The sequence below is a fragment of the Herpailurus yagouaroundi genome, unplaced genomic scaffold (genome assembly GCF_014898765.1).
Source record: "Herpailurus yagouaroundi ecotype Mexico unplaced genomic scaffold, PumYag 139, whole genome shotgun sequence".
Classification (NCBI taxonomy): domain Eukaryota; kingdom Metazoa; phylum Chordata; class Mammalia; order Carnivora; family Felidae; genus Herpailurus; species Herpailurus yagouaroundi.
The window spans coordinates 69,451,286-69,475,970 of record NW_024412394.1 but is presented as its reverse complement, the minus strand read 5'-3'; the positions used below and the strand labels follow the sequence as shown (position 1 = coordinate 69,475,970).

At 46.6% G+C, this 24,685-nt stretch overlaps 1 protein-coding gene across 8 annotated transcripts in view; it reads left to right on the top strand.

Annotated features, from left to right (window-relative positions):
- The window catches only part of FYN (FYN proto-oncogene, Src family tyrosine kinase), a 216,791-nt gene extending 192,366 nt beyond the window's left edge, over positions 1 to 24,425 (top strand). For 7 of the 8 annotated variants that reach the window (XM_040474408.1, XM_040474401.1, XM_040474402.1 and 4 more), the window contains 2 exons: positions 11,170 to 11,301; positions 22,980 to 24,425. In XM_040474408.1, coding sequence (XP_040330342.1) covers positions 11,170 to 11,301; positions 22,980 to 23,188 — 341 coding nt within the window. In that variant the 3' untranslated portion in view covers positions 23,189 to 24,425. The remainder of the gene's footprint in view (positions 1 to 11,169; positions 11,302 to 22,979) is intronic. The other variant, XM_040474404.1, reaches the window with a different exon arrangement.
- The last annotated feature ends 260 nt before the right edge of the window (positions 24,426 to 24,685 follow it).

The following is a 24,685-nucleotide window of genomic DNA, read 5'->3' as shown; positions in this document are numbered from 1 at the left end:
CCCCCCCCCCCCCCCCCCCCCCCCCCCCCCCCCCCCCCACAGATGGGACCGCGATAAGCCCTGATCACTGAGCCCGCTCCCCTCAATATCTGTCCTCGTTCTCCGCACTGGGCAGTCACGTGTTGTATTCCGTGTGGGTGTCTTTCCCCTTTGTGCTGTCTTGGGCAGAGCAATTTGGCGGTTGTTTCTGAATGGTCAAGAGCATGTCCTTGGTCTCTGCATCCCACATTTCTTAGTAATCAGCAAGAAGGAAGCAGATGGTCACCCTCTGTGATTTTAAAGTGTGTAAATAGGAACTGCAGACTGCCATCAAACATCAAAAATGTCACTTGGCTTCCTCATCTTGCTTTGCTGGCAGAAGGAACTCCTTCATTTGCATCATCTGGATAATCAGGGACGGGCGGTGCAGATGAAAACTGCCCCACATTGTGAAGCCTCCGTTTCTTCCCGCTGAAGGAAGGCACACAGCCTTTGCAGCAATGATGTCAGACTGAACCAGGCCCACTGCCCCTTCTGGAGGTAGCTGGATTCCTGGAATGATTTCTGGGTTGAGCTGCATCCCAGACACGTGTTTCTTACTTAGGTCTGAGTTCTCACCACCCTGAACAGCAGCATACAGGTGGTTCCAAAGCCCTACACACAGCTTTCTTGTCTTTCACTCCAAGTAAAAGTCCACAAAGGTAGTGTCCGTCCTATCGGAATTGTGAGTCAGAATTTTTATTCTGATGCTTCTCATTTGGCTCTCAGAAAGCTGGAAGGATCATTGGAATTACTCAGAGCTTTGGTGTTCTAGAATAGCTAGCAAGGTTCCTTCTTTCCTCAGTTCCACCCAAGATAACCACTTCCACAAGCCGGCCCAGCCCGGTCTGTACTTTAAGCAGAGTCTTCTGGATGGGTCTTAGATTTCCTTCCTGACAGTAAGAGGACCAAATGCCCGTGATTTCAGGAGAGGCCAGTGGATTTCATTCTCTTGTGCCCCCAGTGAGCATTATCCTGGGTTGCCACTGGGTCCCCACTGGGAGGAGGGTGGTGGGGAGACAAGCAGCCAGAGTGCCCTCCCCTCCCTTGCTGGCTCCCCACCACCCACCCCCCCACCCTCCACCCCCCCGCAGATGGTAAAAGAACTGTCACAGCCTGCGTTCTGTTCTCCTCCGCACGAGGCTCTGCCGTCCTTCCCAGTCCATCTAGCCGCCTGCCCTTCCTTCCTCAACTCCGAGATGCCAGGACTCCTGCCCTGGCAGCAACCTCAAACCCGATCTCTCTGGAGGCTGGATTTGCTCCCCGCTGTCTAGTTGTTCTGATTGTACCCCTTCTCTGTCTGGTCCTCCATTTGGGGCTTCCCTTGGGACTCTCCTCACCCCTCTCAGCCTGAATATCCCTTCCGTGGAGGCAGCCACACCAGACTTTGGATCTGTGCCCAGCCAGCCAAGCCTTGTCTCTGTGGTATGTTCAGGCGCTGCCGCTGGCCCTTGATGCATGTCTTCCTGGGCCGAACTCCTTCTTCCTCCACCCACACCCCTGATGGGACAGCACTCCCCCCTCCCTCCTCCTTACCTCCTTCCTTCTGAAATTCCCTGCTCACTGTGTGCATTGCGGAGGTTACATCATATGAATTCATTGTACCCGTTACTTCTCCTTTACTTTTACTTTTAAAACATGGTGATAAGACCTTATGAATCTATAGTAGAAATTTCAACAGCATGTGTCAGCAGGAATAACTGGAAAACACACAGTTGTATTACTCCAGACACGTTTGGGAAATTTGAAAGTCATTCCTTTAGCCTAGTATGAAAAATCTTGAGTTTTGGCTTTGTCCAGTTTTATTGGGTTTGAAATCCTTGTTTTGTTTGAATAACCACTGAGTTCCAGGTCGGGTCAGCTTTGATTTCACCTCTCCTACAGGATATCCTGTCCTAGTCCTGCCTTGTAACCCTTCCCCACCAATGTAATCAGCTTCCTGTTACTGGCATGATTTGTGATTTCTTTTCCGTTATCCCTCAGGGTAACTTTAAAGTTGAAGTACCGAATATTATTTAACGTTGAATGCCATAATTTGCAGAGCTTGTGACTTCATAATTAAAGAAGACCCTGGATGGATCTTTGGTTCAGAAAAACCGTGTCTGTGGTTGAAGCTAATGCCTTTTCCCCTTGAAAACACTATCAGGGCACCAGTGTATTCTCTGCAGGAAGGATTTGGCTGCTTTTATTCCACACTGGCTATGCCTTTTCTACCTTGGCCCAGTTTTTTAGCCAGAGGGGAAATTTTCTGAAACCGGGCTATGGAATCAGCTGGGGGGGGGGGGGGGCCCCAGGGCTTAACAGTCCAACTCTCCACCAAGAGCCAATAATGTGAGCTGGGCCCCACCCAGGCTTGTCCTGGCCCCTGAGCTGAGCCTTTCCCAGGGAGCAACATGGGGCACACTGCAGCATTTCAACATGGCCACCTCTACCCAGAGACCCCATTCTCTGTGCATTCTTTCCCTCTCTCCTGAGCCCTCTTTCTCCCAAAGCCAGCACCACAGTCTGTTTAGCTCTCTGTTGGATTTGCCTGTGAGCTCTGTCTCCCTGGCTGCCTAGAAAGGCCTACGGCAGGAGGTGACCCATGCTTGGTTGTCTCAGGAGCCCCTCCCACTGCACTAGGGACTAACTGGAGGCTCAGTAAGTTCTCAGTATTTGATTGATGAGCACACTGGGTTTTCTTCATCCTCTTTTCCTCTCAAAGTTTGGAGAGCTTTGGCTAACCTGATGCAACTCAGTGCCTTTGCATTACTGTCCAAATAAAATAATAGCTGGCATTTATTCAGGCACCAGATGTTGTGCTGAACCCCTTACATTGTTTATAATTCTCACCACAACCTCATGAGGTTATCATTGTCCCGATTTACAGCCATGGAGACTGAGACTGGCGGAGGTTTTAAGTGGTCACCCAGTAAATTGAATGTGCAAGCCCAGATACGCTGACTCAGAAACTACTTTCGTAAATGGCCACCCTGGGCCTTCCACAATGACCCCTCAATCCCAGCGCAGCCCACAGGTGGGCCCCTTTGCATTGTCACTGAAGAGCATTTTCTCCCTGATCCCTGGCCAGCTTACATACACTTAGTGCAGGAGGTAGACTTGGGAGCAGAAGTCTTTGCCATCTTCATTTGAACATTTCTAATGCCACTGCCGTCATCTTAATGCATGAAGATGCATACAGTATAGTAAGTAACCAAATCAAGTAAGAACTATTTCTGTTTGAGACAAAGAAAATAGACTGCCTGACCACTAGGGATATAGGACCGTCATTAACTGGAATGGAGCCCGGGGTTAGGATGCACCCTCCTGACATAATAAGTTTAGCTGGCCTTCCTGTTTTCACTTACACACCAAGAGCATCCAGTCAGACTGTCCTAGAGTATGGTAAGGATGATTTTATTCCTATAACACTAAGGGTGGAAACAACTATTAGTTTGTTACACTGCCGTGTATTTACTCTTCTCTTGTTTGGGTTTGATTTGAATCTGTGTAAAGGAAGAGAATTTCTTTGGCCGTCACAGTGTTAGATATATTGCTAGGTTGACCCTTTAGCCAGATAAAGATTTGTTGAGCAGTTGCTCTTTAACTAGCCTTAGGCAAGGTCCTGTCGAGGAATCTAAGTATAAAACATGGTCTCTGACCTCCCAGGGTTTACATTCTATTTAAGGAGATAAAAAAATAACCCATGCAGAACTAGCAGAAAGACATGCTGGAGACGTGGACACAGCTGCACGGTGTATAGTGTTCAAGCACTCGGGCTCTGGAGCCAGGCTCCCTGGTTCAAATCGCAGTTCACCATTTCCACCTGTCCTTTGGCATCTCATTTTACCTTTCTGTTTAGTTTTCTCATCTGGAGAACAGGACTGTTACTGGTATGCACCTCCTGCATGTAAAGCACTTAGCGTGATGCCTGACACTTAGCAAGCCCTCAGTATGTTTAGCCATTATGGTGGATATTATTGTCAAGCATTAAACCGTTACTCATAGCATCGGCTCCAAGTGCATGGGAGAGATCACTGAAGGCTGGCGTAATCACAGATGACTTTATAAAGAAGGTGGGACTTGAGATGAGTAGGCTTCAGCTATGCAGGTGGAAGGAGAGGAGATGTTTAGAAAAAGCTAACAAGAAACAGGTATGGTTATGCCAAGTGCAGGGTATAGGTTCCGAGAAAGCAAACCAGACTAGAAGATGGGTTTGGGGTAGCAAAAGCCAAAGTGGAACAGATACATGGGTATGAAAAACAGGTGGAGGAGTTTGCCTTCATGCAATTGGGGGGGTGGGGGGGGGGCACAATGAGGTTGGGGAGGAGAGGGTTATGAACTCATTGGTTTAAGTGACTCATTGAAAGGACAGTGATCCAAAGGCAGGGCACCGTGACAGGAGGACTGATCAGAGGGATGAGGACCCAAGACAGGTTTCAGCAAAGAGCTTAAATAAGAAAGAGAAAATTTGAGAGCCATGTCAAAGAAGAAAACAGGAAGCCTTGGTGATATGGGGTGCCTGGTGGGCTCAGTTGGTAGAACATGTGACTCATGAGCTAGAGCCCCATGTTATGCATAGAGATTACTAAAAAAAAAAAAAAGAAAGAAAAAAAGAAACCTTGGTGATGGATTAGCTCAGAGGTTTAAGGAAAGGGAGAAGTCCCAGCTGGCTTTCAGGTTTTTTCTGCTTTGCAGCCTGGCAGAATGATGATGTGACCCCCAGAAAAGGGATAGTAGGAGGGAAAAAAAAGATACTCCATTTGCATCCTAAAATATTATAGTGAGAATAAACTTTTTAAGTCAGGTCAGTCTTATGGTAAAATTTTTTACCTAATACAAGAATACCCTTTATAATATCTTATTCATAGTAAGATGAGTTGGTAAAATGATGAATTTAGATTCATAGTTAGTTGCCACGTTTGAGATAAAGGTAAGACACCCTAGTGGCTTTGTCCCTTAGACATTTGCGAATCAAAAACTGGAGCTTCCGAGGAGAAACAGTCTGTGTAGTATTTCCAGCCCTGTTCATACAGAGATGATGGGCAGCGGAAGTCTTGAGAACCTGTGTTTGTTCCCCAAGGGAGTAAGCAGGGAGGGAGGAGTCCACAACACCGAGGCCATTAGAAAACGAGGATGGGGCGCCTGGGTGGCTCGGTCGGTTATGTGTCTGACTCTTGATCTCACGGTTCATGAGTCTGAAACCTGCATGGGGCTCCTCACTGACAGTGCAGAGCCTGCTTCGAATTCTGTGTCTCCCTCTCTCTCTGCCCCTCCCCAATTTGCACTCTCTCTCAAAATAAATAAACTTAAAAAATAAAAAAAGAAAGTGAAGTATGAAGAAGAGCCTAAAGCAGAGACACAAGAAATGCTTGGGAAGGAAGGAAGGACATCAGGGAAGAATAAACTCAGAAAAGATAAGTAATTCATTTCCCATAAAAATGTTTGAGCTTTGCAGTTTTGGAGTATGCTATTTTACTCCTTTGTTGCTGAGATTATTCGTATTATTCAAACCTGAAAAGTGTGCTAAAAATAGCACAGATGTGACCAGAGCCACTAGTTAAATATGATGTCAGAGGTGACAACAGAAATATAACTTATCTGATACTGATTGCTGATAGATGCCCATGGGCCTCAAAACGTCATGATGCTTCTCGAGAGTTTTGAAAAGTCAAAATGCTCTTCACATTCTTTCTCATCGTAAATCGTTCTCAAGGTAATGCTCTATTGTCTGCTACATTTGAAAGACAAGGAGAAACAGTGAGGTGGGATGTCATCATGTTCTGCTCACAAGCCCCAGTGGCTTCTCATCACACTTAGGATGGGACCCAACATCCTTAGTGGGCCTTGCAGAGCCCCATAAAATCTGTCCTTGTAGCCCATTCTATCATTCTTTATAGCATTTGTCACTGTCTGACATATATCATGGCCACTCGTTTATTTTGTCTCCTTCCCAGACTAAGCCGCATGCTCCATGAGAGCCAGGGGTTGAGCTCACTGGTGGCTCCCTGGAACGAGGTGCGGTGCCGGCCACGGGGGAAGAACTCAGAAGTGCTCATGGTAGGAAACAAGAGAAGACAAAACCAGCCAGCACTAGTGGGGTTTCGATGTTATTTTGTGGTCCAACTTTGATAACCGAATAAATTCACAACCCTCTCCTTCCTCATACCTAAAGCCCAGAAGACTATTAACCTGATTTTACATAAGGAAGACCAGGGCCTGTGAGTGTGAGCGATTGGCGTCCGGTTACCCGCTTTCCTGTTCAGTCTTTTCGGAAAAAGATGTTCCACTGCGTTTTGCTGTGAACACTCCCAAGGCCTCTGGCCACCTTGTCTTTTTGCTGATATAACCCCCACCCGGAGTTGCAACTCCAGGGATCTAGACCCCCTGCTCCTCACAGAGCAAAGTCTGGGGTTCCCTCCGTCTGAGACAGATTCACTCCACCCTTCATTTGGCACTAAAAACACAGGTTTTTCCGGGTGTTTCTAAGTGTCATTAGTTGGTGACAGATGCTTTTCTACAGTAGTCGGCAGTTGTTAGACCCTTATAAGGGCATCCAGATGGAGACAGACAGTGACACTGGTCACTGAGTGCAAGGAGAGGACCCTCCAGAGAGCAGGAAGCTAGTAAGTAAGGAGCTGTGGCAGTTCAGGCTGGAAAGGAAGGCTGGGAGGGCTAAGCATCTGTCCAATTACTCAGTCGTTCACCACCTCTTTAGTTTCTTCTGGGCACTGGGCACTGGGCTCAGTACTAGAGATAAGGTGGCCATCCAGAAAGACCTGCTCCTGCCCTCAAGGACAGTCTCTATCTATTGGGAGAGGTGTACTTCAAACGTATTCATTTGCCCTTGAAAAGTAGCAGCCACAAAGAACAAGATGCTCTGGCAGCACAGTACCAGGGAAACTACCCCAGTCTTAGTGTTCAGGTGGAGGTTCCCTGTGCAAATAACACTTAGGCTAAGAGCAAAGGAGCAAGAGTTCGCCATGGGGGAGGGACGTCAGCAAAGGGAACAGCCTGCCCTGTGGCCCTGCAGCAGGCAGGAACCATCAGAGAGGGGCAATGGAGAGGTTGGAGATAGGGAGGATCGGGAGGCCCAGGATGACAAGAAGAGGCTGGACAGATAGGGAGGAGGGACCAGACTGTAAATGTGGGCCCAATGGGAAGGCCATTGCAGGAGTCTAGACAGGTGACCGTGAGCAAGCAGGCACAGACCAGAGTGGGGGTAGTGAAGACACACAGACACACTCTCCGGAGTGAAATGGACTCAACATGGAAAGTGGTGAAGCAGCAGAGGTGGAAGGGGACTCAGGGAAGATGTATGGCGATGGGCAGATATACGCAGCATCTGAACGAGGGGGCCTTGCGGCATTCTGGTCTCATCAGCTAGGCGGTTGACAAGGCAAACCGTGGGGAAAGGTAAATTTGGGATGTTGCATTGAAAGGCCCTTTGAAGCCTCCCAGTGGAGAGGCTGGGGAGAGAATCCGATATACAGGTCAGGAATTCAAGAGGGAGGGCCCAGCAGGTGATACAAATGCAGGTGACATTGGGGTCACGAGAGAGGTGGAAGCCAAGAGAGGGAGTCCAATCCCCTGTTGTCACACCGAGCTCATGACCAGTCGGTTCACATCTCAACAGAATATAGAGAAACAGGATTGAGATGTAGGTGCCTGATGGCTAAGCATGAGGCTCACCGGTACTCACCACGATTGCAGGAAGGTAAATGGCACAAGTGCAAAGACACCCTACCCAGAAGGTGGTTCCAGGACATGGGCCCCAGTGGCACACCAGGTCAGACTTTCAGCAAGGGCTTTATCCTAAGAGGTACAAAATCTGCAGACACTACCTAGGAAACAGTGGAAAAGGCGTTTCAAGTCCATGCATTACACACATATATATTACATGCACAGTTTTGTGTGTTGGCTTAAAAGAATCCTAAACTGTTAGAGTAAATTCAGTAGGAAGTAAAAACTAGAGCAATGATGAATGATAATTCCTATATTTTTTAGTGCATTTAAACATTGAACAAGTTCACAGAGTGTTACATGATACCAGTGACACAGATTATCCTACCTGCCATAGTTTGCTATTCGAATAAAACGCAAAGGAAAGGAAATTGCATTGGCATCTGAATCCTGCTCCCAAACAGGAGAATTTCAAGAAGAGCGAATCAGCTGGTTACATAACAGAGCCAAGTTCATCATTGTATAGGCCTCTGGACACTGTCTCCTTTTTTCTACAAATCTGTACTGCTTAGAAGACATCTTTGATCCTGACTTTCTGCGTGTCAGAACTTTATTTTCAAGGGAAAGGCAGTGTTTATACCCAGGAGATCGGGAATTCCTTCCAGGTTTCTGAGCTTTCTTGACTTCACCTGAGGAGAGAGCCTACCGCAAGCCCCCAGCAAGGCCGCCTGTGGGATTGTGTTGGTGGTATCCCAGACAGCCCCAGCAATGCTGTTCTCATAGGCCGGGGTCTGCAACATGCAGCCTGCCTGGATAGAGACACCCCCACGCCCCCACCCACCACAGACCCCGGGTTGAACTCTCTCCCATTTGGGGCTGCATCTCCTTAGAGATACCCTCCCCCACCCACCACCGCCACAAACCGGGGGTTGAACTCTCCCCAATTGGGGACTACATCTGTACCCTCAGGAGGTGGGAAACCAAGGTGAGCGGAAATAGAGGTAATGAGTAAAAGAGCGAACATCAATCAGTTCTTTTGTTGAAACCATAGTTAATGACTAACAGATCATCGCTGCTTTAATTTATTAACCTTTTGTCTGCCTTGAAAAGGAAAATACGAGTTGTCTTTAGAGAAGCTCCTTTTGTCAACAGTGGCTGCTATTTTAAGATTGAAAAGAAGTAGGAGAAATTGGACAAAGATATTCTTTCTTTTGCTTCCAAAATGTATTAGGTGTAAGTAAACATATTGCTTATCTCAGAAAGAAAACTAATGCAAAATAAGTTTATTTACGTAAGCCCCTGCTACTAAGTCTCAAAGCACATATCCACAAATGGTTTCCTATCAGAGATCGATTACAGCCTTTGTCTGAACCTACTTGTTGAAGGTTTACATATTACAATTCTTGCTGTAGATGATGTAATGAGAAAACAACAAAGCCAACTAGCACAAATGGCTGATATATTGACATTTGGGTTTGGTTTTTTTTTCAAAGCTCACATTATGAAATCTTCTCTCAGAAAATCCAAAGTGACTTTATCCAAATTTTGAACGGTTTACTGTTAGCATATACACACCTTCACGAATGTTGGATGATTCCAAGAAGGGAAGAAAGGCTCCTTTTGTTTGTCATTTTATTTACGGGAGTCGTATCTGCACAAGGGAGGAAAAAAAGTTCTTTTTGCTTTTAGAGATGGACATAGATTTCCAAGCCATTTGGCTCAAGAGATAGTTTAAATAGGAATGAATTTAATATACCTTTAATTCTCTGAAATAAGAGAACTCCAGCTGAGGTTTGGTCCAGGGCAAAGTCTGTTCTCGACACTGAAGAAAATCTATCACATTAATCCCAGCGGCTCAGAGTCCAAAGCTGCGTGAACAGAATGCTCGAGGGTAGGTTCTCACACAGAAGAACGCTTTGAAAGAAACTTTAAAAACAAAATGACTGTTCAGAGAATACCAGGCCTTGTGTGGAATCATGCAGCACTTAAGGAAAGATAGAAATAATTATGCTTGAGAAACACAGCTAATTAAAAATAACTCCTAGCATAAAAGGAAAAGAAAACCATAGAATAACTTCTCTGCTCCAGTGTAAATGTGAGATGCCACATAATGAAATAGTAGGATTTTTTTTTTTTAATTTCATTTCACACTGGCATAAAAGAGATGGAGAGGAAAATTATATTGCCAGAAAATGCCAGGGCAGATTTGCTAAAGATGTTATCATGTACTGTGTTTAAAACAAAAATCTAATTGCTGTAATTTATCATACCTCTGGTTATTAAAACCATACTAATTTAAAGATTTTAATTATTTGCCACTTTTGCACATTGTGACTTTTCATAGAAGATACCACAAAAATTTCTGATTCCGTCAGCCTTTGTATGGTTTTTTTAGGAGCTCCTATGTAAAATTAACATGCTTTTAACATATAATTGTGTTTATATCAGTAACAAAAATTCCTTGTGTTTTTCTTTCAGTTTGTTCGATGAGATCTCTAGAACTGCTTTATAATTGCTGAGCCTAATATGTGAGCGCACAGGCTGCCGAGTCAATTTTAATTCCCCATACACACAACTGGCCTTATAAAGAACAGCCTTCCTTTTAGATTGGAGAGAAGATTCTTTTAATGATCAGAGAAATTTCAAAGAAAAGATTCTCCTGACTGGCATGAATTTGCTGCTTGGTCTTGAGAAATCAGACTCCTAAGATAGTCACTGAGGCAAGACTGCTCTTTGAAAGCAAACATTATTAAATAGTACCCTCTCGGGCTGGTAGGAGAAAGGTTGGGCAGTAAACAAGAGATCATACAGTACAAAAGAAAAAACTATCCCAGAAGCAAAGATGACCACTCTCAGGGAGAAAAGGTGGAGGGAGGTAGCCAAAGGCAAAATCATTTCTCTGCTGTGGATATAGGAGGCCTTGGGAAATAGAGCCCATTTCAACAAAATACATGGGCTACAGTAAATTGTCTTCACCTTGAGACAATCACGGTGGTTTGATTTGGTTTTTATGTACCTCGTAAGAACACACTCTGGCCTTTCTATATCAATTCATGAGAGTAGCATTATGATTTAATACTATATATATTTATTAAAATATGACATAACTTCAAAGCAAAAGAAAAGACGTATGAAATGAGTTCCCTAAATCGCAGGTCAGCCCCTTATCCAGACCAAACCTGTGACATTCAGTGTGATCATAGATTCCAGTTTCTAGAAACCAGAGCTTTAAGGAGCTTTGAACTCCCAACCCTTTGGTGGGCAAATTAACATTAAACTAGCTTGCTTAAGGTCACAGAGCCAGCACTAGACCCCACAGCTGCTCAGTTGTAGTCAGTTGTACTCCATTTCCTTATTGACCACTTTCTCCTCCTCCTCTATGAACTTGCTCCTGTGAAAGTGGTTCCTAGCACTCTTCCTCTCCAGCCCCATACCCGGTGCCATATGCTCTCTGCCTGCCAAGTAATCAATCACATGTTCTTTCTGCAGGTGCAAAGTTCCCCATTAAGTGGACGGCCCCCGAAGCAGCCCTGTACGGGAGGTTCACGATCAAGTCTGACGTATGGTCTTTTGGAATCTTACTCACAGAGCTGGTCACCAAAGGAAGAGTGCCATACCCAGGTAAGGGCGGGACCTGGCAGCAATGGGCCTCCGATTGGATGCTGTCTCAGCACCATCGGGGATCACTTCTCAGTTTGCCTTCTAAGCCCCATCCTCAGCTTTCTGCTGTGCACGAGTTTAAAGAACACGAACAGGTATTTAGCCATGGGAAAGCAGAACTGGGAGCCACCATGGACATCATGCAGGCAAGCAGCTACCATGCATTGTATGCCAGGAGTCATGTGAACAGCAGCTAGTATGAGGTTTCAGTCCACCCCAGTGCATGGAATCTCTCCTCTCTCAGTAGGAGTGTGCATCCGTGGCTCCAGGAGCAGAAATGTGGCTGGCAGAAACTCAACCCAAATCGAGTTTGCAGACACTTCCAGGAAAGAGATGTGCTTTTTGATTACACTGTAGCATTGACCCATGGAGTGAACCTGGCGGGAAAATGCCGGGACCTGTTCTCTCTGCAGGCCCCAGCTCCAGATGGCCATAGAGAGCAGAGGCACATGCGAAACACAGTTTAGAGGCCATTCACTGCCCTGTGCTGAGCAGTCAAAATATGCCCTAGAAAAACAAGTGCAACATAAAGAAATTAGAGATTCTTAGGCCCTGGAATTTTTCAGGATTGTCAGATTCATGCTTTTCAAAGAAACCACAGATTTAGGTTTTCCACACTTAAATTCATTAATTTCGACAGATGGTGACATAAAGGACACTCGTGCCATTTCACCTCCACGCTTTAGTGGTTATATTACAGCACATGGACAATCTGCTTTCTGAAATGTTAAGGACATATTTTTCAGTTACTGTTGAGTGAAGAAAGGACATAGCTCCCCCTCATTCCCTGCCTAAGAAAGGAGCTTAAAAAAAAAAAAATAGCCAAGATAGAAACGATAGTGGAGATTAATGAGGAATTGAGGTCTTTTGCAAATCCTGGGTTTGTAATTCTATCTTTGCAGTCAGAGGAGACAGCGAGGGCAGATTAATTTGTAATCCCTTTGTTCGTTTTTATGATTATTTCTGGTCATTTTCAGAGAATGCAGAGAAGCAAAGAGGATCTCTTTTCAGGTTGGCATGGCCTTGAGACTCCTAGGAGAGCCGGGCTGGCACAGAGACAAAATGGACAAATTTCCGTGTCTCTGAAGCGCCAGCCCTGGGCCTTTCGAGATGCAGGTGGAAGTCCGTTCTCCTGCTGCGGGGGCGGCTCCTCCCAGCGTGCACCAGTGGGCAGGCTCTCCAAGAGAGCCAAGCAGTATGCAAGAAAGGGCTGCCCGAGAGGGGCCTGGAGCACAGCAGGGGCTTTTTTGAGTTGCTTCTCAAGGGGGAAAATGTGCAGGTCTTGGGATTTTGAAGATAAAAGGCATCTTTTTTTTTTTCCTTTTTTTTGGCCTGAATTTTGAACCAATTTCTCCCTGAATCCCCCAGGTTTACGGTTGGCCAGTGTGTTGAATGCAGTGAAGGGGAAAAGGTTAATGTTGTTTTGCATTTCGTAAAGGCTTTCCTTTCAGTGATACAAAGCCGCTTTTTGTTTCTCAGGGTTGCACACAGAAACCCAGACAAAGGCGCAGGGGCTGGGGCCTCAGGGAAGGCAGGCAGGTGTGTGCTTCTGGGGAGAGTCTTTTACCAAGTTTGGTTCTAGCATAAAGAAAACGGCCTTATTTTAGAACTCAGACTAGGGTTCATTCATTCAGCAGAGCGTCGGTGAGTGTGAACTGCACCGGGCATCTTACTCTACCTAGGAAATGAGTACAAATAAGACATTTCACACTCTCAGGAAACTGATTAAAGCCTTCCTGGAGTGAGGCACTGTTCTGGTTGCCTAGGATAGAACAATGAGCAAATAAACAAATGTAGTCCCAGCACTCATGGAATTTACAGTCAGATAGATAAAAGATGCATCAAATCCAGGAAGACATCAGTCTTTCCTGCTACTTATCTATTATTAGAGGAAATGATCCTCAAGGAGTGGATTACTTGGATTTACTCCCTGTGGGCCTTGAATCTTAATTCTGATAGTGGGGTCAGGGGCACCTGATCCAGGTATCTACAGAGGGACCTTTCCCTCAGAATCCTGTGAGGGTGGCAAAGGAGTTTGAAACGAGAACTGTGTACTTTATTATGCATAGTTCTGTACTGTGAGCAGCTGCTGACGTGCGGAAGGCTTGGAGAGCTGCCCCGAGTCTGTGAGGATAAGAGGACAGGTTCTGTCTGGGAAGCTTCATGGAGAAGGAAGCAAGTAGGGCCTCCTCCTCAAGTCAAGGAAGAGGGAAGAAGGTTCCAGACAAGGACCAGCATGCGGGAAGGCAGCAAAGCCTGGGACAACGGTGCTTGTTCAAGGAGCTGCAGGAATAAGGAATTTGAGGGCCATGACGTGAAGCCTGGAAGTGTGGCTGGAAAGTCCCGTGGCGAGGGCCTCATGTGCTACCACGGGGAGGCTCTGGGGCCTGGCTGGTCGGCAGCAGTGGCCAGGGGAGGTTTGTCAGCAGGCGAGTGGCCTGAGCTGCCCCTCGCCCACAAACAGCCACAGAAGATTGTTCCCAGGCCCGTTCCTAGCCATGGGTGCCTCTTGGGTGTTTTTCTTGTTGTTGTTTTTTAACGTAGTTATAATCCTATTTAATTGGACTTCTGTATCTTACAGTAAACTCTTCTTGAGGGAGAGGCTTTTACAGAGGAATTCCAATTACAGGATTATTACCTTAATGAAGGATAACAGTTCCTAAGGCACAGCATCATTAAGCTTCATCCAGATGTCACTGTGCAAGGAAGGACCTTCCTGTCCACATCCTCGGTGTTGGCGTGGCCGAGTCAATGTGTGCCAAGGCATGGCTTCTCTGCCGCACCGAAACCTCGTGTCTGTCGGTGGTACCCGAGGACAGAGTCCCAGTGCCTGTCCCTCGTGCCGACATCGCAATGTAGAAATTTTGCAGTTGGCTACGGTATATTTTTAAGCAATTCCTTTTGCAAGAACGGTAGGTGGCGGTATTTTCCTGAATTCTTTCACACCTGAGAATGACCTTCTGTCACCTTCACACAGAGAAAAGGTACTTTGGCTGCACGACGACGAGGATGAGGTCAAGGGAGGGGAGATGACTTCTCCGTGGGCTCATAAAGCTTGCCAGGCATATTTGCCCAGCATGAGAGAAGTTCCAGAAGGGAGAATCAGAGAAGAAGCTTAGAATGGAGTATGTGAGGTGTGACCCCCATGAAGAGCAGAAGGGTTGAGGAGACAATGAAACATGGGCCGCCTGGTCGGTTAGCTGGTTCTGAAAAAGGAATGGATTAAAAGGACAATCTCAAACTGAATGACAGTCTTGGAGCCAAAGAAAAAAATACGGAAGTGTGTCGCTGAGATTAACAGGGAGGTAGCGGACAGGAGTCGCACACACCACCCTCCCAGACAAGGTTGCTTCCGAGATTTGCCACAGAGATGCACACGGTTGCAAAGGACCACTCAGTTTTACAGGTTCCTTGGGAGCAGCCTGACCTGAACGCATTCTAGGCCCAGCAGTATAACTTGTTTTTCTGTGAGCCAAGGTGCAGAACCATTCTTTGCGTCAAGATTAGAATGGATTTTGTACCGATGGGGTTGTTTATGTGAGAAATGAAAACACGCACGTAAAAGGAGTTTTCTGGGGTTGATGCATAAAATCAGAGTTCCGCATTTTAAGCCGTCATGTCACCTTCAAAACCTCCCTCACCTCCTCCTTTTCCTCTTTGCCTCCACTGCCCTGTGTCAGGCTGTCATCCACTCTGCAGTGACCTCTTCGTGGGACTTCCGCTTCAGTTTCTCCTCCCCTCCACCCATTCTGTCACTGTCACCACCAGGTTGTTATCCTAGAAAACAGAGACCCGGTTATCTTACTCTCCCAGTTAAAAATGTCTGTGGCTTCCCTTCGCCTTCCAGAGAAACTCCAGAAGACTTAGCTTTGCATAGTCCTTAATAACCCTTTCCTTGAGGGGGAAAAAAAATCTCCCGGAGTCATTCCACATGCTCCACATGCTTAATATTTATTGAGCACCTACTGTATTCCAGGAACTGTTCACACACCAGGAGTACAGCACTCAGCCTACAGACAGAAACTCGTGCCCTCACGAGTGTTTATTCTTCTTGGAAGAGACAGACAATGAACCAAGATAATAAGCTGACTATGTTCAGTATTGGCTGGGTGGTAATAAGCATGGAGAAAAATAAAGCAGGGAAGGGGGTGGAGGGTGGCATCTGAGGAAAGGCCTGGAAAGAAGCAAGGCTAGCCAGGTAGCTGTGTGGCAGGGAGTCTTTCTTCAGAGGATCCCAGAGACAGCGAGGCCCTGAAAACAGGAGGCCAGTGCGGCTGGAGCTGAGGGAACAGGAGGTCTGAGAGGCCCCCAGGTAGATCAGATGGGGCCTTCCTAGGTGCTTAGTAGGACTTTAACTTTCACCGTTAGTGAAATGGGGAGTCACTGAAGGGCTTGAGCAGGAGTGACATGATCTGACGTGAGTTGTCTCTCGCCACCCCCAGCCCTTCCCTCTGACCTGTGAGTCGCTCTCTCGGCTTCACTGCCTGCCTCAGAATCCTTCAAAGCCCAGCCCAGCCATCACCTCCTCCGTGTAGCTTTCTTCGTGTCCATACCAAGTGGCTCGCCCCTTGTGCTCACTTCCGTGATACCTGGTACATCTCTGTCAAAGTCCCTGACCGTGTGCCTGTATTTCACAGCAGCTCTGAGCTGCCAAGGGACAGGAGCTCCTTTATATGTTGCCAGTGCTCAGCAGTGTCTCCCCATAGTAGACTCTCAATAAGTGTAAGCATGTGCAGCGATGGATGAATGGATTGATTGATCGATGGGTAGATGGCTGGATGTATCAATGGATGGATTGATGGACGGATAGTTGGGATAGCAAAAAAAAAAAACCCAAAAAACAGATTATGCCTATGAGGTTTTTGAAACAAGATTTTTTAGTTTGGCTGAGAACCTTTAAAGCCTCCAACTCTATTCCATCATCTCCACACGTAAATATAGCATGTATTGTCCCAGCCACGAGATAATCTCTGTCCTCAGAGTTGTTCTGGGAAATGGACACTGTGGTCAGTTGAAACACCATGTTCCACCCTGTTCTAGGCAGAATGTTCTGGCCATCCTGTGCCCTGGCTCTCAACTGAACACCTGCTTTGTGACTTTGGCAGGATCTAGCAAAGCAGGATCATTTTCTTAAGCACATCACATTTGTCCGTGCATTTGAAGCACTTTCAAATCTTTTAAATAAGTGACAGTTGCTTGGCTTTCATGAATATATCTAGTCACCTGACAATGGCTCGAAGAGGCAAAGGAAATTAGTGAAACTAGAAGCCACCTTCCTTAGAGAATTAGACATCCTGCCCTTCTACTCCCTCTGCCCCACTCAGATGCCCTGAATCGTAGACATGCATTCCTCTGTGTTCAGCAGCCCATTTTCATCACCTGCACTCTTACTATTCCTGCTGTGCTCAGCATGCCGACAGAGCAGATTTTTCTTGGGGTAGGAGGTGATTAGACTCTCCAGCAGGAAAATGGGAAGCAGAAGGAAAACTGTCAGCCAGGGGTGCTTTGCCCTCTGCCCTCTCCACGCCCATCCACAGTCCCCAGGGCTTCTCCTTTCAGCTCATGACGTTCCCCCAGAGAGGGAATCCTGCCTGGATGCCCAGGAGTCATGTTGCCACCTATCCTTACAAGATCTCTCTCAGCCAGTGTGGCTGGCGAGGGAAGAACGGAGGGGAGGAAAATGCAGGTGGAGAGGGCAGCCGGAGAAGAACTTTGCATTCCTGAGCCCTGCATTCTGCTGCCCTTCATTTCAGCTGTGTTTCCATGGCCTTCCCAATGGACACCCTCACCCCCTTCCTCACTTCTTTTCTGGGACAAAAGAGTTCTTCTCAGCACTGCGTGATCAACTTTAAAATTGTGTATCATGGCACCTGAGTAGCTGTCACTTCCGTATTTACTAATATAGCAGACTTAATAAAAACAGCTGCCCTGGGCACCTGGGGAACTTAGTCGGTTAAGCGCCCGACTTCAGCTCAGGTCATGATCTCAGGTTCAGTGAATTTAAGTCCCACGTTGGGCTCTCTGCTGTCAGCGTGGAGCTCACTTTAGATCCTCTTTCCCCCGTCTCTCTCTGCCTCTCCCCCGCTTGTGCATGCGCGCTCTCTCTCTCTCTCTCTCTCTCTCAAAAATAAACATTTTTTAAAAATTAAATAAATAAATAAATAATAAAAGCAGCTGCCCTGAGGGTATCTGGTAAAAATGGGGCAAGAGAAATAAAACCACTCATTATTGTGCCTTCTCAATGTCACTCCTTTATTTTCATTATGCTCTTTGATCAGCATCTGTCTGCCCTAAATTTGTACTTTGATCCTTCACCAGACCTGACGTGACACATCCTGATTGTCGCCCAGTAAGACAACTAGAGCACGTGACGGTCTGGTAGCACAGGCTCGTGCTGAGCAAGCACCATTAGCATAGCTCTCCTTCCCCTGGCATTAGCACAGCACTGCTCAACAGACACAGACGAGTAAACAGAAGGAGATTTTTACAGGGTTTATGCAGAGAAGCAAGGGGGAGCCTCTGACGAAAGCCTTATGCACAATAGAGCATAATGTCCTTTGAATGAAAAGCTCAGTTTGCAAAAGTAATCTTGATGTCTGATAACCTAACATCATGCCCATTGTAAAAGTGCTTAATTTTTCCATGGCACAAAAATCCAGGTTCTTGCAACCCATGGTCAAATCCAGATGCAGCCTTGATCCGGTAACAGCGAAAATCCCTGATGGTGCAGAGACGGCCCCTCCGAGATCCATATTAGGAGGCTACACAAACGGGAAGCCGTAAAGCAAAACCCTCTTCTGTCATAGAAGACCATTTTTTGTCTTTTTTTCAAACAGCTAAGAGCACAGTTGACAAATGTTGACAATTTTGTTGACAAATGAAGAAACTGAGGCCGGGGGAGGTCAGGTCATCTGCTGAGAGACCCCGTGAGAGGATACAGAGTCAGAAGTAGTGCAGCGGCTCTGCCAGTGAAAATGAGGGTTGGTTTTTTTTTTTTCCTTCTCTAAAGAACCTAAAAGAAAAGAAGGAAGGGAGGCTCTACTGAGTTAATATGTAGCTTAGAGGAGAATAGGAAAGTTTAAAAGAAGAGGAGGGAGAAAGACAACAAAGAGCAAAGAGAAAGAACACACACACACACACACACACACACACAGGAAAATCGATAGTGAGAGTTGGAAGCTTGACCCTGATTCGGAAATCAGGAGGAAGCCAGCAAAATGATTTAGAAAGGACAATCTAGTCCTAACAACAGGAAGTGAGTACAGTCCACTTGGCTGGAGAGTCTCAGCTGTAGTGCTTTGGGCAGACCGACTGGAAACAATGCTCTCTCCCTGACCATGTCCGGGCAAGCCCGAAATCCGTGGTGACAGGAGGCCCGGCGGAGGATCTGGGGAAGAGGAATCTGAAAGCAAACCCTGGGACAGCCAGCAGGCCCCACAGGTTTCCGTGGACTGAGGACCATTAAGCAGTACCCTGTGAGGGTGGCCGTGACAGTGGCCCATTTTCCCACGCCGTGAGAGGACAGGGGCCGCACGGCGGGGTCAGAAGAGGACGGCGTTGAGGCCCCAGCCCCTAGGTCCTCCTCCGATGTGGAGGTTGGGAAGCAGGGCACACACCCAGCTTTGCTTTGTGAATATGACACCTCCCACAGTCAGCCACGACTGGTGGTGGAGACCACCCTCCCACTGAAAAAGGGTCTGTATTGCAGCCCCTACCAGGAAACGCAGAGGCCCAAACTGTTGATGACCGCATTTCCCTAAAACATGCCCGTATGCCATGTTTTAAAGCTTCTGTCTTTTCTCTTTCTCTGCTAGCATTCTCCCCACTGAAAAGGGAGAAAAAAGAAAAACAAATTCTTGAAATGATTTTTCAAAATTATTCTTATTGCTGAGGAAACTATTCTTTTCAATATGAACCCCCTTAATCCGGCAGTTGTTTGTAGAGTAAAAACTAGCCTAAGCCTTGCTTGGCGGGCAAGCTCTCGATTGTGCAGGGTTGTGAAGGTGCCGTCTGCAGGTCAGCCGTGTGGGCTCTGGCTTACGGACGGTTGGAAAAGAGCCGATCCCGCTCACGCTGTCGTCACCAGCCGGTGTGTTGTCTTGTTTCCCGCTTTTCTGGCAAAGCTGTCATTGGTATGTTTCGCTTTGGCCCACTGTGTGGAATTGGTTACATATGGTCCCTGTGCTTTGAGAGGCCCAGGGAGAGGAGGCATGAGAAGAGAAGAAAGAGGAGGAGCGAGACAAGGAGCAGGCACGTGACTGTCGGCATGGGCCTGCTGGTGGCCTACGTGGGTCCCCCTAGCTACAGCCGCCCAGGAAGCAGGCTGTCTCAGGGGATGCTACAGGTATAGGGTCAAGTTATTCTTTTTTTTTTTTTTTTTTTAATGTTTGTTTATTTTTGAGACAGAGGGAGAGACAGAGCATGAACGGGGGAGGGGCAGAGAGAGAGGGAGACACAGAATCGGAAGCAGGCTCCAGGCTCTGAGCCATCAGCCCAGAGCCCGACGCGGGGCTTGAACTCACGGACCGCGAGATCGTGACCTGAGCTGAAGTCGGATGCTTAACCGACTGAGCCACCCAGGCACCCCGGGTCAAGTTATTCTATCTGCTGTGTCTGGGACTTGGGCAGAGCGCTGGAAAAATAGGCCTGACCCAAGTGGCCAATTAAACTTTCCATTGGCAGAGATTGGATTAAGAGTTTAAAGAAATACATGAAATCTTTCCATTTGAGTAGTTTGTTTTTTAATGAAATGAAACATTTACTGACCTAAACCCCACAGAGCAATCGGAGAATGATTAATTAAACTCTGTGGTGCCATTTTGGACAGTCTCAATGCCAGAATAAAGCATTAGAAGGCGTTTGGGGGTGGGGGGGGGGTGGGGAAACCATCTCCGGAAGGGGCCTGTCAGGCCTTCTGACGTTCAGACCTTCTGCCTGTCTTTCCTCCCAGTTCCTACAGGCTCCTGGCAGGGGCAGAGACAAGGGGGCATTTCTGCAGGTTTGGGTCATATGGCTTCTGAGAGATTATGAAACCAAGGACTGTAGTAAAACACAGAGCAGAGGCTTTAGAGAATGCCGGTCCTCACAAGAGATTACCCTCTCTCCCTCGCCTTTCTGGCCTGGGATGTACTTGTTCTTGCTGCCACCGCTCGGGCCAGAGGCTCCCAGCCACAACTCTCGGGCCCATATGTGCTTCAGAGTCAGACTTTTTTTTTTTTTTTTTTTTAAAGAACATGCATACAGGGGCGCCTGGGTGGCGCAGTCGGTTAAGCGTCCGACTTCAGCCAGGTCACGATCTCGCGGTCCGGGAGTTCGAGCCCCGCGTCGGGCTCTGGGCTGATGGCTCGGAGCCTGGAGCCTGTTTCCGATTCTGTGTCTCCCTCTCTCTCTGCCCCTCCCCCGTTCATGCTCTGTCTCTCTCTGTCCCAAAAATAAATAAAAACGTTGAAAAAAAAATAATAATCTTTAAAAAAATAAATAAATAAATAAAATAAAATAAAGAACATGCATACAGTGCACGGACCATTCGTTATATAACATCCCAGGAGAGTCTGAAGCAGAAGTCCGTACTCAAATACATTCTTATTTCTATAGCAGTGTGTATGAATCAACAAAAATAGTAAATAGCCTCGGGGTTTATGGCCAGAATGAGGTCAGTTCAGACCAGTTTTGCTGCCAAGTGAACTACCAGCACTTCTGGTTTGCAGATCCTGTGGGATTTAGGGACAGTGGATAAGGAAATGCTGTCCCCTGCCCCTCGATCCATTTGTCCAGAGGTCTGCAGGACGTTCTCCTGGCAGCATTATGTTTTGCCCCTTGCTTCCAGCTCCTCACCCCATCCCGAGTTTTCAAAATGAGTTTTCAGCAGTTGGAGGAGGATTTAAGCTAATTAGCCACAGAGCTGACCGAACACCCAACTGAAGAGGGCACCTGTGAAATCAGGCATGGCATGGAGGCTGGGGCCCACATTGGTTCATTAAACCTCTCGCACTAAACGGGGCATCACTCCCAAAACATGAGCAAGGTTATGCGAGAATAATTAAATTGAAGGCCTATTTCAACACAGCAGGAATGATATATGGATTTTATCACAAGAAGTTACAGTGGCAGAGAATAAGAAAGCATCCTAAAAGGGCTTGTACAGGCATGTGACTGACAGGGCCATGGCTGGCGGCCACAGGATAAACCCAGGTCCAAAAGTAACAACAAAACAAGAAGAATGGCAACAGACCCCAGAAGTCAGGACAAGGTTACGCCCTGGGCCCAGCTCCTCCAGAATTAAAGGAAACTGCTTCGTGTATATGCTTTGGTCTTCTCATTGTATCCCTGAGATAGGGGGAAAAAATCTTGGTTTCTGCATGGCTTGAAACCATATTTTGTTTAAAACAAACAAACAAACAAACCAGGTCAGAGGTTGGAAAGGATTCCAAATTAGACTTGGGGCCAAGGGAGCAGCCAAAACATACAAGTGCTTGGCAGGCGATGGCAGAATGCGATATGGCAGGAAAAGGAAGGAGAACTAGAGGATAGTGTCTGGCAGTGATTGGAGTAGGGTCAGGGCGCTCCCCTCACCCCACGTATGGTATTTCCTGCTCTTGTCAGGAAGGCCAACGTGCAGGGAGGCTGCGTCCTCCAGAAGGGTTAGCAGTCTCCCCGGCTGTCTCCTGTTTGTGCAGCCTGAGCTCGCAACATTAGGCAGTTCCCCCAGAGGGTCACAGAGGTCTCAAATGATAGATGGCCTGTCCAAGGTCATCAGTAAACACAGCCCCCGGAGGCGCCCTGTCTCCCCATGAAAGTCACCAAACCCCAGGGCACCTCGGGGTCGCTGGGCCAGATGGTACCCAGCCTTGCCGACATCATGGCAGATCTCAGCTGGGGGTGCGGGCTGGGGGGGCAGGGGGGGCACCAGAAGCTTGCCCAGGCACAAGCAAAACGAATTTATGAAGTTCGTAAGTGGAGCTTCTAGATGCTATCAACAGTGTATGTTTCATTCCATGGATTTCTGTTTCTTTGCCTGCTTCATTCATATTTTTTTATCAGTTTCACAGAATTGTAATTTACAAACAATAGAATTCAACCATTTTGGGAGCACAATGAGTTTTGACAAACATGAACTAGTCACACCGCTGCGTACGAGATCTAGAACAGGAGTTGGCAGGTTGTGGTCTGTGGGCCAAATCCAACTCCCGCCTGTTTTTTCTTTCGTGTGTCTTTAAAGGGCTATTAAGAAAAATAATCTGCGGCAGAGAGATCGTATGCAGCCCACTAAGTCTCAAACATTTGCTATCTGGCCTTTACAGCCGTTGATTGCTGAGCCCTGAAACCGAAGGTTCCCATCACCCCTCAGTGTGCCCTGCAGCCCCTGTGCAGACGTTCCCCTCCCCTTACCCCTGGCGACCACTGATCTGCGTTCTGTCACTGTAGCTTTGCTTTTACTAGAACTTCACAGAAACGGAATCATACAGTATGTTGCCTTTTGTGTCTGGCTCCTTTCACTCACAATGCTTTTGAGATTCATCGGTAGCAGTTGCACATTTCCTGTTTATTTCTGAATGGAGCAGTGCCCCTTGAACCACATGCAGGCTCAAGGTAGAAGGAAGGGGAGCGGCAGGGCCCACACTCACTGCCTTGTCTTGCAGGCATGAACAACCGGGAGGTGCTGGAGCAGGTGGAGCGCGGCTACAGGATGCCCTGTCCGCAGGACTGCCCCATCTCTCTCCACGAGCTCATGATCCACTGCTGGAAAAAGGACCCGGAGGAGCGGCCCACTTTCGAGTACTTGCAGGGCTTCCTGGAAGACTACTTCACCGCCACAGAGCCCCAGTACCAGCCTGGTGAAAACCTGTGAGACCTGGGTCTGCAGAGAGAGGCCTTATCCAAGAGGCTTCCCCGCCCCCTCCCCATTAGCTTTCAGTTCCGTAGCCGGCTGCTGCCCGAGCAGCGAGAGCCGTCCTGGATCAGATTGCATGTGACTCTGAAGCTGACGAACTTCCATGGCCCTCATTAATGACACTTGTCCCCAAATCCGAACCTCCTCTGTGAAGCATACGAGACAGAACCTTGTTATTTCTCAGACTTTGGAAAATGCATTGTATTGATGTTATGTAAAAGGCCAAACCTCTGTTCAGTGTAAATAGTTACTCCAGTGCCAACAATCCTAGTGCTTTCCTTTTTTTAAAATGCAAATCCTATGTGATTTTAACTGTCTTCACCTGATTCAACTAAAAAAAAAGTATTATTTTCCAAAAGTGGCCTCTTTGTCTAAAACAATAAAATTTTTTTTCATGTTTTAACAAAAACCAATCAGGACAGGTGTTTGTTTTTTTTTTCTTTTTTATAAATATGAATATATATATAATATATCTGTCCCTGTACATACACCACGTGGGTGCTAATGTGGAGACCATGGCCAACCCAGGCCATAAAGCCTCGGGACCCAGAGTGAGGATTTTACTGCCAAATCTGCATAAAAGCCCTGGTATTACTCTGCACACCAGTGGCATCCTTTTTGGCTTTTGCAAAGCATGATCCTTTTTTCTTTTTAATTTAGATTGCACTTTTTTGGTTCATGATTGTACCTGTAGATGGCTGTTACTTTGATTCTTTTCAAAAGCAGCTCCAGAGCTGGATTCACAAGTTCTGTTTCCAGTATTTGCTTTGACTTAACTGCAATTTGGTCTTGAAACCTAAAAGCGTGTTTAAGCAAGCCAACGGCCAATACCACCAGGGGAACTGGAAGGTGGATAACCACACATACTTCTTGTACAAAAATATGAATGCTGAAATGTTTCAAACTTTTTTTTTTTTTATTTAATAAACCTTGTAACCACATTTAAATGGTCTAAAACCCATAGCGTTATAGTCTTGGCAACCTGCTAAACTTTCTCATGCAACTAAAACTTGGGGGGTGGGGGGGGTTGTACATTTCCCATTGTGAAATAAGTGTTTTAAACATCCTGTACTGCTAATGAAATGACTTTCTATATGTCCGAGAAGTCTCCAGTGGAATAACTATGCACTACTTTACATTTCATGGGGATGCACCAAAAAAAAAAAAAAAAGAAAGAAAGAAAAAGGAAAAAAAAAAAAAGTACTACATTTTTAGTTGCTGTTTGTACCAACCTTGAATTACATGTTTAACAACAAATCAAAAAACCTATTTCTATTAAGTTTTTAATACTGGGTAGCAACTCTGAAATCTTAATTCCTTTTTTTGTTATGATTTATTTGTGAGTTTACATTTTTAAATTGTTTAACTTTCTTAATTTAGTAATTAAAAAGAGAGCATTTTACATTTGAATTTTTTTTTTTTGTTCATTTGTTTAAATCATGGAAGGTACTAGAA